This window comes from Diadema antillarum, unplaced genomic scaffold (assembly GCF_040938485.1).
Source record: "Diadema antillarum isolate AM-2024a unplaced genomic scaffold, OU_Dant_1.0 scf00000187, whole genome shotgun sequence".
In the NCBI taxonomy this organism is placed as follows: Eukaryota; Metazoa; Echinodermata; class Echinoidea; order Diadematoida; family Diadematidae; genus Diadema; species Diadema antillarum.
The window spans coordinates 346157-365838 of NW_027271076.1; the positions used below are offsets into that span (position 1 = coordinate 346157).

General features: G+C 36.3%; 2 protein-coding genes across 2 annotated transcripts; both read right to left on the reverse strand.

Moving 5' to 3' along the window:
• Nucleotides 1-636: 636 nt before the first annotated feature.
• On the reverse strand, nucleotides 637-1773 carry LOC139723352 (allatostatin-A receptor-like). The gene has a single exon (XM_071634609.1). It carries the CDS (start codon nucleotides 1771-1773, stop codon nucleotides 637-639), a length of 1137 nt encoding a protein of 378 aa, XP_071490710.1.
• An 11047-nt stretch (nucleotides 1774-12820) lies between these two features.
• Nucleotides 12821-13885, reverse strand: LOC139723353 (tachykinin-like peptides receptor 86C). Its single transcript, XM_071634610.1, has one exon. The coding sequence runs from the start codon at nucleotides 13883-13885 to the stop codon at nucleotides 12821-12823; it is 1065 nt and encodes a 354-aa protein (XP_071490711.1).
• Between the last annotated feature and the right edge of the window lie 5797 nt (nucleotides 13886-19682).

A 19682-nucleotide genomic window follows, 5' to 3' on the forward strand; every position in this document is an offset into this window, starting at 1 on the left:
TCCAAGTCAATAAGCATGGATAACTTTGACGCTATGAAAATGCTTTAACAACTGAACAAGCACTACGAAAATCAGAATTACTTACTGAAAATCAAACTGATAAGTGGTGGAGTAAAGCAGAAAAGGTTACAGACATTATTTGACTGTTTCAAACGATGTGGATTTACGAACTGTATTTGGCAAATATTTCCAAACCTTGAGGCATACATCTACGGACAATAAAGATGAGTGCTGGCAGGCGATATAAACAAGAAAGGTCTTTCAAAGAATTACTCTTTCAAAACGCTGAAAGGGAATATTGATAACCAAATAAAAGGACAAAGCACCGAAAACCTGAAATGTGGTTTTAAAAAGCTGACGACTTGCAAGTCTTGTCATACGATGACTTCTAACCGTTTAACATTCTTTTGCGCCGCGATGGTCAATCCGCTTCATTCCGCCGCATTCACAGACCCGGGCGTATTGATTTAAATATATTTTAATCTGCTCTCAAAGACTCCGATGTTTAAAATAATGAAAACTAAATTGAAACCAGACGTGAAAAAAATAAAGTGCAAGGATCAGTCTGGTGCATTGTATCTCCTGCCAGTATTTGCTGCTCATAGATGTATGCTGCTTGTGGAGGTCTGCGTAGTTTTAATCAGCTGATCCCACGTTGGCGTGTTGGCATATCGACAACTCGATCGCGTGTGGCAAACGAAGATTTGATTTTTGCCGATGCTTTAAATGACTTTTCTCGAGTCGGTGTTGCAATTCCAAATCCTCAAATATTGGTGTATTCCTTTTGCTTTTGTTTCTGAAGAAGTGCCTCACGGCCTCACGGAATTGCGGGTGTCGAAGGGTATACACTATCGGGTTCACGCAGGAGTTACAAATGGCGAGGGCGATGACCACGCGTGCGAGAGTACTACGCACAAAGGAAGGAGTGAGACCTAGGTTGAAGGAGAGGAATGCTATTTGGTCTGGGGCCCAGCAGATGACGTAGATAAGGACAACCGTCAATGTTAGCGTGAGGACTCGAGAACGAGCGATTTGATGGAACGATGCCGTGGACTCATTCGACACGAAGCGGGCGGCTTCTCTTCGGAGAGAACGTGCAATGGCTATCTGGGTCACTACCATGAGGACGGTCGGGAGAGCGAAATGAACCACGAAGACATAAATCCCGAAGACGGTTTCGAGGCTTCGTGGCTGTCGTTGATACACGCACTTTCCCACTATGACGTCCGTAGTGTTGGTCCAGAAGATTCGAACCATAAAGACACAGGATCCTGCCCAAATAAGACAAACGATGCGATTGACGAGCCGACGAGTTGCGAATCGCATAAAATGGATTGGATAAATGACAGCGAAGAAGCGATCGAAAGACACTGCCACTAGGCTGTAGATCGATGCCGTAACCGCAGTCCACATGACATATTCGCCTTCCATGACTTTACAAAATAATGAACCCGTCCACGTATTTGGAATCGAGTTGACTGTTGGGTGCGGAATCAAGAAGACGGAGGTGACAAAATCAGCGATCGCCAGATTTCCGACGAGGATATCCGTTGAGCGATTCATGGAGCGACGGCCGAATACGACAACGATGACGAGAGCGTTGCCAGTGATCCCAAGAATTGCGATGACGAGCTCGCAGATCACATACCAAGACCATGCCATAGCTTCCCAAGACCACGAGATTAGTTCCTGCCCAACCACAGACGAAAGCATTTCGGTCACCACCACATCTATATCTACTTTTGCCGACATTCCAATAGGTGCTGCACTCATCGCTTTCAAAATGAATTTCTTGTATAGCCTGTCACTACTGGCAAGAGAAAGAAAAAAAAAACAAAGCAAGAAACAAAGTGAAATAAAATGAAATAAAAGATACAACTATGTCTTATCATTTAATGTCTTTCGGATCAAAAGAACATTGTGACGATAACAAAAAAGTAAAGTAAAATATTCAGTCTGATGATTACATTCCATCATTATTCAGATATATCATTATCAAGAGTATGTGTATATAGTTACCTTAAATTTATGTGATTTAACATTGTGCTTCATTATAGCTGCGTTTTCCGGACCTTTACATTTACCGCCATTGATAACAAGAACATTATAGTGAATCTTTTCTATTCAATGAGGATGTCCTTATACCTGCTTTCTCATTTCTATTGTTTTGAATAAATATTGAAGATTTGTCATGTTGTAAAGCAGAGACAAAGATTAGGACAAAACTATGATATATTCCAAAATTATAGACGTCTGAGTATTATAATTGTACAAAGGATTGAAATTTGGTATCTTAGATAACCATGGTCTTATTAGGTGAAAGTACAATTTCATGTTTTAATGAAATTGCGATTATTAAAAAAAAAGTGTCTTTAAGCTATTCTTGAAAACAAACCTTTGAAAAAAATGTATGTATATTATAAGTTGTTATTTTGAAAAGCCTTTCACACTTACACGCAGGACGCTTCATGCCACTTTAATTTTCGTTTCTTGCTGAAAGGTTGAAATGGGTAAACTTTAGACAGAAAAAATAGATACGCATATCAACACACAGTTCTTTACACTAGTAATCTCTTTATTTGGGACCCTGCATGACAAGACCCAACAAAAAGTCAGGATTTTTTTAGTTGAAAGGGTTGAAACAGCAGACTTTAAGTTTCAAAACGATGTATAACTCAATTAAAAAATATTCTCCAAACCTATCTGAACAAGGGACATGAAGCCACACTCGGGGGAAGTGTGTACATACTGGGAAAAGAGGCTTTGAAGTATAGCTTCTATTCAAGCACTTAATCTTACCAAGCCGTGCTAGCTGGGCCATGACTGGGACAGAAAAGTCCCCTGCGTATATGGCTAGAATTTACGTTTATCATCAGGTTTCCCATTTTCTTGAAAAGGACTGTCAGAACATTAATTGTAAGATAGTCAGAATTAAGGGCTACTATACAAAAGCAAGAGATGGAAGAAATAGTGCGAACCTGCCTTCGGATTTCTAAAGAAATAATCATGTTGACGATATTAGCCTGTTTTGATAGTAGAACACTGTTTCCATGATTGCTCAATTTATAACAACACTAGCGCTGACACAAACACCCACACACAGAGAGACCAACACACTTACCTCATGAAGAAGATCCGGTCTATCTCGCAGTGAACATCCAGAACGACGTAGTGGAACTTCGGAAAACTTCGACACTACTTTTATAGGAAAAGATCATTTGGGGAGTGCACTCCGAAAATACTAGAACGCTACAAAAGCAGAAACGGTTGAATGGGATTTCTGATCTAGTCTTGCAGCCACTTTGGAGTTCATGCAAAGTCAACTTGAACTCATCTCTCCCTATCTCTCTCCCTCTCTTTCATTTGTCATATTTTCAAGTTTTAAGAAGGGAATTCAAGAAGATTTCCTCAGGTGAAGATGACAAAGAAACGCATCAACATTTTTTTTTTTCGCTAATGAAATGCAATATCACGTTTATAACGGGCATTAATCCATGCATGAATTGCAGTGCCCAACGCTGGATGTGCAATACTATTTTTCCTTTGCGACAGAAAGGGATATCGATGTTTGGGTCTTTGTGAGGAACAGATCAATGGTGTAACAGAGTTCCTGTGGGCATTAGCTTATGAGGACATTGCATGTCTGTTTTTCTCTCTCTCTCTCTCTCTCTCTGACGTAAGTATGCGAGGAAATGTTCTCATGTCTATCTCAATTGTTCCCTGTACTGTTTATTCGATTTTTTTTCTATACATTTTCCTTGATACTTCGGTTTTCAGTGCAGGCCCGATGTACTTCTCAATTTTCTTCTGGTGTTTTGTACATGTCTACCAGTGTGTGAAGTGATCTTCTTTGCTTTCAAACTTGCGCTTCTTAAAAGGATATTGAGGGTTAACTTTGTATATTATACCTTCCCCGGAATTCTTGTTTCGTTTCCATACTTAAAGCAACATTTATTATGAGAAGAAGAAAATGAGGAAGAAGAGGGGAGGAAGAAGAAGCAGAAGATAAAGAAATGAGGAGAGCATAGACATAGGATCCAACGTAGGATCAAACTTTCCTGTTTTAGAATGAAAAACACATGTTCTTTTAAAGAAAATAATTTGTTGCCTTGGTAACGGCTGAAGACATCATTTAGAAAAGTGGCCATAGGTGGATTCCTTTTCAGCATCCCCAAAAGAGTAAAAAAAAAAGGGCCGACAAATTAAACTGTACAAAAATTGATTATTTATTTATCTAGTTTTTCTTTTACTGGGGTACTTCTCCTTTCTAGGGAAAAAAGTTGTTGCCATAGCAACGATAATAATGTGGCATGAACGTAGGGGAAAAAGCTGATAATTATCATAGCAATTTGTAATGAGTATGCTACTCAAACTTTTCATCTTTTCATGCTTTTTGATGAAAAAAAATCATTTTCTTTTAAAAATTAGCTGTTACCATGGCAACCGTTATTGCTATGACGTTGCTGTGACAGTCGGAAATTGTGAGTTTTAATTTGATTGAAGCGTGATATGTTTATAGTGACTTATTTTGGTGTTTTTAGCATGCTTTTGTGATGTTTAATGAAAAATACATGTTATTTCAACGAAAATAATTTGATGCCATGGCAACGGCTAAAGATGTCATTTAGAAATATGGCAATAGGTCGATTCGTGTTTGGCACCGACAAAATAAAGGAAATAGCTCAAAAAATCTCACTATACAGAAGTTTATCATCTATGGACGTATTCTTGCTTTTCTTTCAATCGCCGTTTGTAGCTATATTTTTTCGCTTTGAAAATTAAGGAAGGGGATTGAGCAGGAGAGCCCGTAACTATGAAAAAAAAAAGGAAAAGGGAAGATATTCTGAGGTGTTATTATGACCTTTGATCGTCTATTAGTGCATGCAATACGTTATTACCATGATGACTCATGGAAGGTACCAAATACTATTAGGGGAGATTTGTTATTGTTATGGATTATGACTTTAGCCATTATACTGCTAGTCAAAGAATGTCATGACAGGGGGGGGGGGGAGGGGGATTGAGCAGGAGAGCTTTTACTATGAAAAAAGAAAAGAAAAAGGGAAGATATCCTGAGGTGTTATTATGACCATTGATTGCCTAGTAGTGCAGGCAATACGTTATTACCATGATGACTCATGGAAGGTACCAAATACTATTAGGGGAGATTTGTTATTGTTATGGATTATGACTTTACCCATTATACTGCACCTTAGCTAGTCAAAGAATGTCATGACGGAGGGGGGGGGGGGGATTGAGCAGGTCATGGAGAGCCCGTACTATAACGAAAGAAAGAAAAAGGGAAGATATCCTGAGGTGTTATTATGACCATTGATTGTCTATTAGTGCAGGCAATACGTTATAACCATGATGACTCATGGAAGGTACCAAATGCGACCGTCCGGCTCAAAACAAAAACAAAAACAAAAACGGCAAAATAAGGTTCTCTGTATGAGAGAAATATATTATTCAGAGGGGTGAAGGTTCAGGTGCGAGTTTCTTCACTTTGTCTCCCTCTACAGATTAAATTTGTTAAGATTTCAACTGCTGATCTGTAAATTAACAAACATGTCGGAAAAAAAGAGCCAAATTAACAAATTTAATTTGTAGAGCGAGACAAAGTGAAGAAACTCGCACCTGAAGGTTCTCTGTAATCGAACAAATCATGCACTTTGGGTTGACCGAATCAAATCGTTGAAGGTTGTCATTAATACTAGGGGAACTAATCTTTTCTCTTCCTATACTGTCGAAATTTGAGGGCTTAACAAAACTGAAAATGACAAGTGAGCCGTTCTTTCTGGAGCAATATAATTTGTTTTCCTTGTTGTTGTTGATGTTCTTGTTGTTGTTTTTGGACATGCACTGCTTTCAATGTGAAATACTCTTCTGCAAAGCACGCCTGGGTGAACCTAATTCTATTTTTAAATCATCTTTTGTCCCTTTCTTTAAATGAAACTGCACCTCCTAACTGTCTTTATTATGCCAGTCGTTTTTATTGCTTAGGATAGTCCAATTTTAACAAGTTATTATCATTTTAAGTCCATTCACTTTTGGTTTTGGGGGCTTTTTTTTTTTAGCTGGGTGGTCTCAAATGCAAGATAAGATAAAATCAGCCAACCAGCAAACAAAAGCAGAATGTGAAGCAGACTAAAGTCTCCAAATTAGCACGAAATCAGAAAGAGTCTTTTGTTTCTTCATCCCACTGTAAGAAAGAAACAATTATATTATTCAACTTGTATAATTTTTTTCAGAATCAAGTGTTTATCCTAGGATTAATTTTTTTTCGGGTCGGTACTGTGATTCTAGATGCTCAAATATTGGTGTATTTCTTTTGCCTGTGTTCATGAAGAAATCCTTAACTGCTTCATGACATTGTTGGTGGCGAAGGGTGTACACTATTGGGTTCACACAGGAGTTACAAATGGCGAGTGCGACGAGAAAGCGTGCAAATGGACTGCGCACATATGAAGGAGTGAGTCCCAGGTTAAATGGCATATGCAATATATGATCTGGGGCCCAGCATATGATATAGATAAGGACAACCATTAATGTTAGCGTCAGAACTCGTGATCGGGCAACATTGTGGAATAATGCTGTGGACTCATTCGACATGAAGCAAGCGGCCTCCCGTCGAAGGGAACCCGCAATGTCTGCCTGGGTCATAATCATAAGAGCGGTCGGGATAGCAAACAGGATAACAAAGATGAAAATCCCTTAGACAACTTCAAGGATTCGTGGTGGTCGTTGATACACGCACTTTCCCACTACGACGTCTGTAGTGTTGGTTCAGATGATCTGAACCATCAAGATACATGATACCGCCCAAATAAGACAAATCGTGATATTCACGAATCGGCGATTGATCAAGCGCTTAAAATGGATCGGATAAACGACTGCGAAGAAGCGATCGAAGGACAGTGCCACCAGGCTGTATATCGACGCCGTAATTGTGGTCCACATCAAATATTCTCCTTCCAAGACTTTACAATATAATTCTCCCGTCCATGAATTGGGAATAGACTTGACGTTTGGGTACGGAATCAAGAAGATTGAAGTAAGAAAATAAGCTACCGCCAAATTTCCTACGAAGATATCCATTGAGCGACTCTTTCCGCGACTCTTCGATCGACGGCCGAACACCACGGCGATGACAAGGGCGTTGCCAGTGATCCCAAGAATTGAGATGACAAGCTCGCAGATCACATACGAAGACCACGTCATAACTTCCCATGACCATGTGATCAGGGGTGGCTCAGCTGCGGACGAAAAATTGCTATATTTCTCTTTGGCATTTAATTCGAAGGAGACTGTCAGCATTTCGGCCCCTACCTTTTTCAAGCATAGTTTTGGGGACACTCCAGTAAGCGTTGTATTCATTGTTTCGAAAATCGATTCCTTTTTCCCTGTAACATCAAATGAAAAAAAGTATTAATGAATAATTCAAAACAAGTGAATAAAAAAGTCTCACTATGTTGAGCCCCTGGGGTTAAGTCAACATAAGGTAGGTCACCGAAAATTGTTCACTTTCATACATAGAACAATTAATTATCCTTAGCCTTTTTTTTTTCATTATCATAATGATGTTGATAAGCAGTTATATAATCATTACAGAAAATGATTATGTTAATTTAACATTCTGCTTCGGTAAATCTTTGTGTTCGGAAACATTACATTTACCGCCAATGATAAGAAGAGCATAATGAATCTTCACTATTCAGTATGGGTGTTCCTTTATTAGTTCTCTCGTATTCGTTCCTTTGACACCATGTTACTTTTTGTATGAAGGACATAAAGTTCAGATCCTGAATGTGATATCTTCCGCAATTTCCAAAATTAATGATTCAGATTATGGTAAGCTAATAAAAACTGAATAAGCTAATCTGGTAGATAACCTTGTTGCTATCGAACATAATAAAGGGCATGCTGTTTGCATGAAATTGCGACAAAAAATGAGAATTGGTACTTTTTTGTCTTTAATAAAAGACTTCGATAAAGATACATATAAAAGACACAAATAAAATGGGAATATGCTTTATGATTGTACTACTTTATATCTTCTTGTCTGTATGGACACGATGTGTGCATGTGTGTGTGTTTTTGTACAATACACTTGCTATTTTGTAAAGCCTGTCCCAAGTTCATGCAAAAGCCTGGCATTAATTTTTGTTTGTGATTTAACGGTTCAGATGAATAACCTTGATAGAAAGCCAAATATACGTGTATACATGTATTTGTGCTCTATTTCATACACATGGCAGCCACATTCTGAAGTTTCATGTTAAAGTAAACTCGACTAGGAGTGGATTTTATTTCTAATAAAAACAAATTATCCGCTATAAAAATACTACGATTTTCTATTCCTCATGCTTCACTTCTGAAACCACTACAGGAACATTTTGTACGAGAGTAAAATGAGTTGTCCATAATAATGCAAAGCTCTGATTTTTAGTGGACCCCTCTCTCTTGAGATAGAGGATGGATAATCTATCATGTTACGTTGTATTTCTTTTAAATTCATAGTTACTTATAATTTTCATGGTACAGTTACATTTCTTGTCAGTTCTTTTCTTGGATATAATAATGATTATCTTCTGTTGAAGAAGCAACTGAAATATCAAGATTGAATTGAATTGAATTGAATTGAAATAATAAGGTCAACAAGAAACCAGAGAAGAAAACTGTCGAAGGAGCTCTTATTTAATAAGTTTAGTTTGAGCCTTCGTTTGGATTTCCAAAGTCAAACTTGCTGATGATAGCTATCTTCTGTAGTAGACGATAATAAAATTTCTTCAGGCCACTTTGATTGCCTGCAAACTCAGCTTGAATTCATTTGTTATGTATAATAGTATTCTAAGAAAGTTCCACTATTTTGCATAGAATTCAAGAAGATCTTTCTAATGGGCATAACAAAGAGACGCATTAACTTTGCAGTTTCTGCGCAAGCATACCACAATATCACGTCAGTAATCCATATATGGATTATATTAACGCTGATAGATGTGCAATAATCTTTTTATAGTATTTTTATTTATTCATTTATTCATTTCTGCCGAGGAAATCGAAAATCGATCATTCGGGTTTTTTCCCCCTCTTTGTTAGGAAAAGATCTATGGTATGACAGAGTTCGTAGGTGCACTGACTCATGCAAAGATTGCATCTCTGTCTTGTTGTCTTTCTTTTTCTCTCTCTCTCCTGCTCACTGACATGCGCACAGAAATATCCAACTGTCTTTCTCACTCGTTCTCTCTGCTCTTTGTCCGTTTTTTTCTCTCCCCCATTACAGATCTGAATGGTTTCAGTCCTTTTCTATTAGTGTGTAGTCGTCTTCTTTGCTTTCAGATTTGTGCTCCTAACTAGGCTACTATAAAATTGTACTATGCTCTCTGAAATTCTTGTTCTTTTAAAGCAACAATAAAAGCAACAATTATGATAAGACGAAGAAAAAGAGAAGAAGAAAATAGAAAAAAATCATAATAAAAGATTATAGATCATGCGCATGCGATAAATTCAAAGAATACCTGCGTGATTTTGTTTTTGTTTTTGGCTTTTCACTCTCTGCAATAAGCATTATACCGGTATCTACAAAAACGTTTGTTATAGAAAGCTAATTTCTACTTGTACATGTTTAACCATGGTTAAATGCAGTACCTATAGTCTTATATTTTCAACTCTTTTAGAACATTCAGTGGTTTGTGTGGATTATATTGAAATTTATGTTGCCAGTAGACCAAGTGCATTACATATGGCCAAACTATTCAATTCAGCTAATGCTTGCCATTTAAAAAAAAACAAAAACAAAAACAAAAAAACTAGCCAAATTGTTCAGGATAATGTTTCAATTTTCTTCAGATCCAAAGAAGAAAGACAATAGTTTTGGAGAAAGTAAAGTAGATGTGAATGTGTATGCATGTAGTGGTAGAGTAGTTAAACGTCCTTTACGCCTTGTTTTGTAAACACATTTATTTATATCTGTTATTTTCACATGTACATGTAAATTATCACTTACACTTTTGTATTCATATACTGTAAATATGTTTGTTCTCTCATACCCCGAGAGGGGGTCGATAGAGTCAATAAAATCTTACAAATCTTACAAATCTTACAAATCTTACAAATCTTACAAATCTTACTTAATCTTTGACACACAAGAAGCAAAGTTCAGGTAACATGACCTTAATATGATTGAATTGGATTTAATCAATTTTGATTTAATGACTTTTATTAAAATGTATTTTCATTTAAAAAATTTAATTTCACAATGAAATTGATTTTATTATCCATTCTGAATATGTTTGTATAGCCTAAAACACGTTTGTTGGGTCCCGTGTCTCTGTTATTATTGTTATGCAAGTCGAAGTTAATGTTCCTGTCAATGGTCGATGTCACTGCCCGTGTGCCTCTGTCTTTGTTTCTGTTCTTGTCTATGTCTATTGTGTCTGTCTTTGTCTTGTCCTTACCTCGGTTTTGCATTTCTACATAACATTTACTATAATACTTCATAGGGTCTATTCTGGAATCAAACACTCATTTATGTAAAGGGTGCACTCGTCAAGAGTTCCTGTACTTCTAGAGATGCGCCCCAGCGTTTTCAAATTGGCCGCATATTACTTGTACTTCCCATATTCAATGAAAATAAATGTCATTGAACCTGAACCTAATCTATCACTGAAGGGGTTCACCAAAATGTTTTTTTTTTTACAGTTTTCACAAAGGGAAGAAAATCGAATTCAGAGTGTCACATTAAGTCTAGCTTTTGGTTTTCCTTTCCTGAACATGATTATGGTATTGAAATGGTGCTTAATGATTCCACGAAGATTTTCTACTAATAAACAATGCGTTGGTTTTTCAGAGGATCAGCAAAGAGTCCGGGTAAAACGCAAATCTCACTTTTTCTCTGCTCAGTAATAGTTAAGATATTAATGATTTTCTTTTTTTTTTCTTTTTCTTTTTTGCAGGGGAGGGGCACAAAATTCGTTCATTTTTTTGCTTTTATTTATTGTTTTATGGTGCAATGCTGGTGCTTTTTTTTTTAAATGGTGCTTCTTTTAAAGGAGAAATGTGTGGAGGATAAAGACTGCGGGGGAAGAGCGCAAATATGTGTCATTGTTCATCACGTAGTCACGTGCTCATACATGCACGAGTATTATCCAGTCACAATTTATAATTTTGTTCTTAAACAACAACATTTCAAATACCTGACGTAAACGTTTTATCTTTATGGAGACAACAATAAGAAACAAAGAGACAAAAAAAAAGAAACAAAGAAAGATAAATATATGATAGTTATTATGATTTATGACATGTAATATAATATATGATATATTATATATATAGCCCTTGCCCCCTTCAAACAACACATTTGTTATCAATTGTTGATGATTCATTTTTTTTTTTCAAAGATGCAGTAAATTCAGAATTGACAATAGATTATCAGAATAAATTAACGCGACTAACGTATCATGAATCGAAATTAAACAAAAGGTATGTTTTTTGTTTTTTTGTCTTCAGTAATATACTATCAATTACTATGCCTGTTAATATGCTCCATGATAGAGTTATAAAAGAGGTAAATTAATTAAGATTTCTATGTTTGATTTTGGATGAACAGCTTTTGATGGCAGCCGCACATTGATAGCTAATGCCAAACAATTTCCCGCGAGATAGGTATTCTCAACAAATCAAAACTTGTTTTACTACGCATTTCAAGACGAATTTTTTCTCTAACGAAAGAAAATACATCCTATTATCTGTAATATTCCGTCTAAAACACACACTAATGCATTATTTTCTGAAAAAAAAATCTTAAAAGCGAAATAATTTATATTTATGTCAGGTGAGTCAATTCATGCATAGATTAAACTATAACATAATATCCACATGTATTTGACACTACTATGTTAAAAGAAACAAACAAATCCATCCACATTAAATACCAAGCATTTCATTTAAGTTTGACAAGCAAGGAGAAGATAAAAGGAATCAGAGGAGAGATATCCTGTGTGTGAGTGTTTTTTTTTAACTGTGGTATTGTCATAACGAGTGTCTATTAGTGCAGGCTATACGTTGTTGACGATTAATGTAAAATTAGCAAACGCAAAATATAATGAAACAAACAAGAAAACAAATACAAAAAGATTGAACAGGTTATATTCTGCAATTTATTCGAAATCAGAACAAAAAAAAAAAAGAGGGGCTTTTTATCATAATCCCATTCCCAAGAGTATACAGACATTGTTTACCTTCTAGATTTTTTTTGACAATCAGTTTAATTGACATAGAGTTGATAGAACTGTTTAGAATTTAGAGGCGTCGAAAATTCTTCGACCTAGACAAAGAATAACCATATACAAACATGAATAAGGCTTTAATGAAGACTTCTTACTGCTTTGAAACTCTGCCAATCAATATAAGGATCAAGATGTAAAAAGACAGCAGAAAAACAGAAATCAGGTTTCTAGAAATTGAAGGGTTGTAAAGGTCTTGTAATAGAAAGGTTTCTAATAGAAACTTTTGTGACAAAAGTATGTGCCATGGTGGTAACGTCCAATATTTCCACCGCAGTCATAAACTGCAACACATGTATGAAAAACAACAACAAAAGAATGTTGAAAGGTTGATATCTAAACGTACGCTTGCGTCATAAAGCAACATGTAAAACGACAAATGCACTACGAAGATTTTGTCTGGTGCCAATAATTCACAAACTTGGGGTTCATCCGTCCATAGAGCAGACGGTGCGGCTTATGACGCGGTTTTAAAGAGATGATTCCATACTTCTATTAGCATGCTAGTAAATTGACAACATGTGGCAATCAAAGAGTTACGCAATGTTTATCCTAGGATTACTTTTCTCGGGTCGGTATTGTGATTCCAGATCCTCAAATATTGGTGTATTTCTTTTGCCTCTGTTCATGAAGAAATCCTTAACGGCTTCACGGAATTGTTGGTGGCGAAGTGTGTACACTATTGGGTTCACACAGGAGTTACAAATGGCGAGTGCGACGAGAAAGCGTGCAAAAGGACTACGCACAAAGGAAGGAGTAAGCCCCAGGTTGAAAGTAAAATACGCTATTTGGTCTGGGGCCCAACAGATGACGTAGATGAGGACAACCGTTAATGTTAGTGTGAGGACTCGAGATCGAGCGACATTGTGGAACGATGCTGTGGACTCATTCGACACGAAGCGAGCGGCCTCCCGTCGAAGGGAACGCGCAATGGCTGTCTGGGTCCCAATCATAAGAGCAGTCGGGATAGTAAACAGGATAACAAAGATGTAAATCCCATAGACAACTTCAAGGATTCGTGGTGGTCGCTGATACACGCACTTTCCCACTACGACGTCTGTAGTGTTGGTTAAGATGATCTGAACCATCAAAATACATGATACCGCCCAAAGAAGACATATGATGATATTTACGAGTCGGCGATTGACCAAACGCTTAAAATGGATCGGATAAACGACAGCGAAGAAACGATCGAAGGACACTGCCACCAGGCTGTAGATCGACGCCGTAATCGTGGTCCACATCAAATATTCTCCTTCCAAGACTTTACAATATAATGCTCCTGCCCATGAATTGGGAATAGACTTGATGTTTGGGTACGGAATCAAAAGGATTGAAGTGAGAAAATCAGCTATCGCCAAATTTCCTACGAAGATATCCATTGAGCGACTCTTTCCGCGAGTCTTCGAGCGACGGCCAAACACCACGGCGATGACGAGAGCGTTGCCAGCGATCCCAAGAATTGCGATGACGAGCTCGCAGATCACATACGAAGACCACGTCATAACTTCCCATGACCATGTGACCAGGGGTTGCTCAGCTGCGGACGAAAAATCGCTATATTTCTCTTCGGCATCTAATTCGTAGGAGGCTGTTAGCATTTCGGTCCCTACCTCCTTTAAGTATAGTTTTGAGGACACTCCAGTAAGAGTTGCATTCATTGTTTAAAAAATCGATTCCTTTTTCCCTGTAATATCAAATGAGAAGAGTATATATGAATGGTTTAATACAAGAAAATTAAAAAAAAAGTCTCACTAAGTTGAGCCTCTATAGGGGTAAATCAACGTAATGGAGGTCACGGAAAATTGTTCACTTTCATATATACGATAATTCATTATCCTTAGCTTAATGTGTGTTGGGTTTTTTTTTTATTATCATGACGATGTTGATAATCGGTTATATAACTATTACCGAAAATGATTCAGTTGATTTAACATTCTGCTTCGGTAAATCTTTGTGTTCGGAAATTTACCGCCAAGATAAGAGGAACATAATGAATCTTCACTATTCAGTTTCGTTATTAGTTCTCTAATATTTGTCCTTTGACACCATGTTACTTTTTGTATGAAGGACATGGATGTGATATATTCCTGAATTTCCAACATTATTGATATCAGAATATTGTGAGGTGATGAAGACTGAATGAACCAGTCTGGCAGATAACCTCGCTGCTATCGAACAAAGATAGGGCATGCTGTTTGCATGAAATTGTGAAAGAAAGAAAAAAGAGAATTGGTACTTTTTTATCATTCAAAACAGACTTCTAAACGATGAATAAAAAAGTTATAATAGAATTGGAACAAGCTTTAAAATTGTACTTTATATTTTGTTGTTTTTTGTTTTTGTTTGTTTGTTTGTTTGTTTGTGTGTTTGTTTGTTTGTTTGTTTGTTTGTTTTGGGGGGGATACAATATGTGTATGTGCAAATACACTTGTTCTTTTTTAAAGCCTGCCACAAGTGTTTGCAAAAGCCTATAGGTGACATTATTTTTCGCTTGTGACTAAAAGGTTCAGATAACCTTAATAGAAAGCCAAATATATGTGTATACATACTTGTCTTTGTACTCTGTCTATCTGACACACATGGCAAATACATTACTGAGTATCATGTTCCAGTAGACCTGGTTAGGCGTGGGTCTTAACCGTTTTGTATATTACTAGGTCTTTCCCTGATTTTCTGGTTTTCAATTTTGCATGCTTCACTTTGGAAAGCACTACAGGAACATTCTGTACGAGACTGCAATGAGTTCTCCACGATATACAAGCTCTGACTTTTAGTGGACCCCTCTTTCCTTTAGATAGAGGATGGCTAATTTAACATGTAACAAGGTTTATATGTAACTATGTATTGCTTTTAAATCAAAAATTTCCTGTAATTTTCATGGTACAGTCAAGTATCTTTTGTCAGTTTTTTTTTTGTATGTGTGACCTGCACCTCAAAACAAACAAAAAGTCGCCAGACATGATTTTTTTTGTAAAGACTATATTCTGAAAGAGTAGACTTTAAGCATCAAATGGACTCTCCTAACCTATCTAAATATTGGAAAGAAAGCACAAACTCAGGAAAAGTGGGAACTGAGAAAAGAGGCTCTGAAGTATAGTGTCTATTCAAGCGCTTAGTCTTTACCAAACCGTGCTGGCTGTGCGATGAATGGGACAAAAAACAGGAAGTAAACCACCAGAGTAACAACACAAAAGGGATTATTAGATTAAACTGAAATTAGGCATGCCTCATTATCACATTCTGTCCATAATCAATGCCAACTTTCAAAGCAGCACCATTATCCTTTCAAAAGTTACTAGAGTTGAAAGTGAAGAGTGTGGTCAAAGTTTTTCAGAAATGAAAAAGGGATTCTAAAGACACACCTTATCACACTATTCTACCAAAAATGTTCGAGATAAACTGCTACAAAAACACACTTTCCTGCCCGTGTTATGATACCAAATTTTAGCATAATGTAAAAGAAGACCCGCTCTTTCAGAAAATATGAAAAAGTGAAGTTAGGCTAGGTTGACCCATTTCACTTATTTTCAGTCCTCACGCAAAATCAGTAAGCGCGACTTTATGTTCGTTTTGAGGTGAACGGTCACATATTATATTATCTCCTGTAGAAGAAGGAACTAAAATATCACTATTGAATTGAATTGAATTGAAACATTGAAACATAAGGTCAACAAGAAACAAGAGAAGAAAACTGTCGAAGGAGCTCATATAATACATTTAGTGTGAGCCTTCGTTTTGATTTCCAAAGTAAAATTTGCTGATGATAGCTACCTTGTTTATAAGTATGATATTCTTATGACTGATTGCTTAATTGTATCACCATACGAGTAAATACAAACACACACACACACACACACACACACACACACATAGCCTTACCTCATGAAGAAGATCACGTTGGTATCGCAGTGAGCTTCTTCCCGAACGACGTAGTGGAACTTCGGGAAACTTCGACACTACTTTTATATGAAAGCACATCGCTAGATCGTTTTGATAACGAGTGCACTCTGAAAGTAATCGAATGTCACAATTCAGAAAGGGTTGAGTGGAATCTATGAAATGACCTTCGAGTCGCTTTTGATTTTCATCAAACTCAGCTTGAACTCATTTGTTATTCTTATTTGTATTATTCTAAAGAAAGTTCCACTATTTTACAGCGAAACCAATCAAAGAATTTTCTCCTATAGACATAACAAAGAAACCCATTAACGTCGCAGTTTTCTGCCCAAGCATACCATAATGTTACATCTAAAGCGGTCATTACTCCGTGCATGGATTGAAGTAACGTCGGTGAAATTGCAATGTCGTTTTCTTTTTTTCTTCTCCTTCTTTTTTAGGAAAACAAAAATCGATCATTCGAGTTTTTTCCCCGCTTTTTTGTTAGGAAAAGATCAATTTTATGACAGAGTTCCTAGGTGCACTGATTCATGCAAAGATTGCATCTCTGTCTTGTTGACTTTCTCTCCTTCTCTCTCTCTCCTGCTCTCACTCTCTCTCTCTCTATTTCTTTCTCTCTCTCCTGCTCTCTGACATGCGCACAAAAATATCTAACTGTCTATGTCACTCGTTCTCTCTGCTCTTTGTCCGTTTTTATTTCTCTCCTCCATTACAGAATGCTCGCCAGTCTCTGTACTTCGGCATTTTATTGGTTTCCGGCCTTTTCTAGCAGTGTGAAGTCATCTTCTTTGCTTTCAGATTTGTACTTCTCCCTTGGCTATCATAAAATTGCATTACGCTCTCTGCAATTCTTGTTTCATTTCCTATATTTAAAGCAACAATTATGATAACAAGAAAAAAAAAAGAAGAAGCAGAAGATAAAGTAACGATTTATCATGATATAAAATAGTACTATAGATCGTGCGCATACGATGATACATTGAAAACCTGTTTTTCTCTCCCCCCCCCCTTTCTGCAATAAGCGGTATTCCGCTATCTACAAAAAGCATAGTAAGCTAGCTTCTTCATGTGTTGGTATGGGAAATGCAGTACCTATAGTCTTATATTTTCAACCCTTTTAGAACATTCAATTGTTTATATGAAATATATAAGAATTCATGTTGCTTTCTACCTAATCTTTGGCACATATGAAGCAAAGTTCTGGTTACATGAACTTAATTTGATTTAATTGGATTTAATCAATTTGATTTAATTACTTTTATTAACATGTATTTCCAATGTAATGAATTTAAAGAGTGTTTTCAGTTCTGGTCGAGGTGAGGATGTAGCTTTTAACGTTTTACGAGATATTCAGAAACCTCTCTATGAGATGTCAAAGAGCATGCAATTATAAGGGGTATCAAACGTTTATTTGATGAAATCGGTTTTGAAATGGCTGAGATATCCAAATACAAGGTGAAACAAAGAGATCCTAATAAAAGGCATAGCCTGTCTCCTTTTATTATCATCACTTTTTTGGATATCTCAGCCATTTTGGAAACCAATTTTCATCAAATAAACCTTGAATCCTTCTTAAAATTACATGCTCCGTTTTCATATTTCATAAGAGGTTTCTCATTATCCAGTACTGTACAGTCCCTTTAATTTTAGATTGGAATTAGTTTTATTGTCCACTTTGTATACTGTATAGCCTTTAGCACGTTTGTTGGTTCCCATGTCCCTCTTATTATTGTTATACAAGTCGAAGTTAGTGTTCCTGTCAATGTCACTGTCCGTATGTTCCTATCCGTATGTCCCTGTCTTTGTTTCTTTTGTTGTCTATGTTTCTGTTTCTGTCGTTGTTTTGTCCTTACCTTGGTTTTTTATTTTTTATATATTTACTCTGATGCTGCATAGTGCCCATTATGGAATTAAATACTCATTTTTGCTGAGGGCACACTCGTCAAAATTTTTTGTACTTCTAGAGATGTGCCTCCAGCATGTTACTTGTACTATTTCTATTCATATTCGCTGAAAATAAATGTCATTAAACCTCAACCAAATTTTTCACTAAAGTGTTCACCGAAATGTTTCAGTGATGTTGACAAAGTTCTTTCAAAGGAGAGAAAATAAAATTGAATTCAGAGTTTTATATTAGTAAAGACTAGCTTTTGTGTGTCCTTTGCTGAACATGGGCGATACCACGAAGACTTTCTATTAGTAAACATTACACTGATTTGTTTTTCTCTTTTTAGTATTGAATAGTGAAGATATCGTTGTTCTCGCTGTTGCGTTTTGTTTCGTTTTTGTTTTTGTGTTGTTGGTTTTTTTAAGGGGGAATACAGAATTCGCTAAATTTATTGTTTGTTTGTTTGTTTGTTTGTTTGTTTGTTTGTTTTTTGTCTTGTACAATTTGGAGCTTATCTAATTGGCTCTTGAAGGAGATACCTGTAGAGGATGAAGACGGCGCGGGATAAAAGCGGCTAATTCGCACCATTACATAACCCTATCACGCAATCACGTGACCAAATAAAAGCAGACAGTCATGCACGGGGACAATACAGTCACAACTTTTTAAAGACAATAAAGTTTCAAATACGTAACGTATACGTGACGTATTATGTTTTATCTCTACGAAGATTACAGTGAGATCAGAGAGACATTAAGCAATAAATAAAGATAAAGCATGCACTGTTCACACTAAACACACACATATGTATATAATGTATATTATATAGTATTATTCTATATGGTGTATGTTATATAATATATAAGAAAAAATGCAGGGTATTACCAATATGATATATAATATGTGACCGCGCCTCGCGAAACCAACTTAGAACTGAAAATAAGTGAAATGGGTCAACCAGCCAATTTTAGTTTCTCATATCTTATGAAAGAGCAATTCTTTTTCTTCATTGTTTTTAAGTTTGGGGTCTTGAAACGAATGGAAAATTGTGTTTTTAGCAGTTTCTCTGAACACTTTTTTTTGTAGAATGATGTGTTTTGGTGTGTCTTACAGAGGCCCCTTTCCATTTCTTAAAAACCCTTTGCAAAGTCTTCACTGTCAATTCTAATAACTTTTGAAAGGATAATGCCGCTGCTTTAAAACTTGGCATTAGTCATGAATAGAATGCGTTAATGTAGTATGTCTAATTTCAGCTAATTCGAATAATATCTTCATTGATTTTGCTATGGAGTTTTACATCCTATTTTTTTTTTTTTTTTTGTCCCATTCATTCATTTGCACAGAGAACGGCTTGGTAACCATTATGCACTTGAACGCACCCGCTACTTTACAGCATCTTTTCATAGGATATACTTTTCCAGACTGTGTGCTTTGTTTTCTATATTCAGATAGGTTAGGACAGTTTATTTGAATATTTTGAATATTTATCATAATGTATAATATGTAATATATAATATATTACAATATGTTAAAATAAACAATGCATAATACATTATATTAGATGGCTTAGACAGTTTCTGGTATGTGATTGGTCGAGAGTTCATCACGTG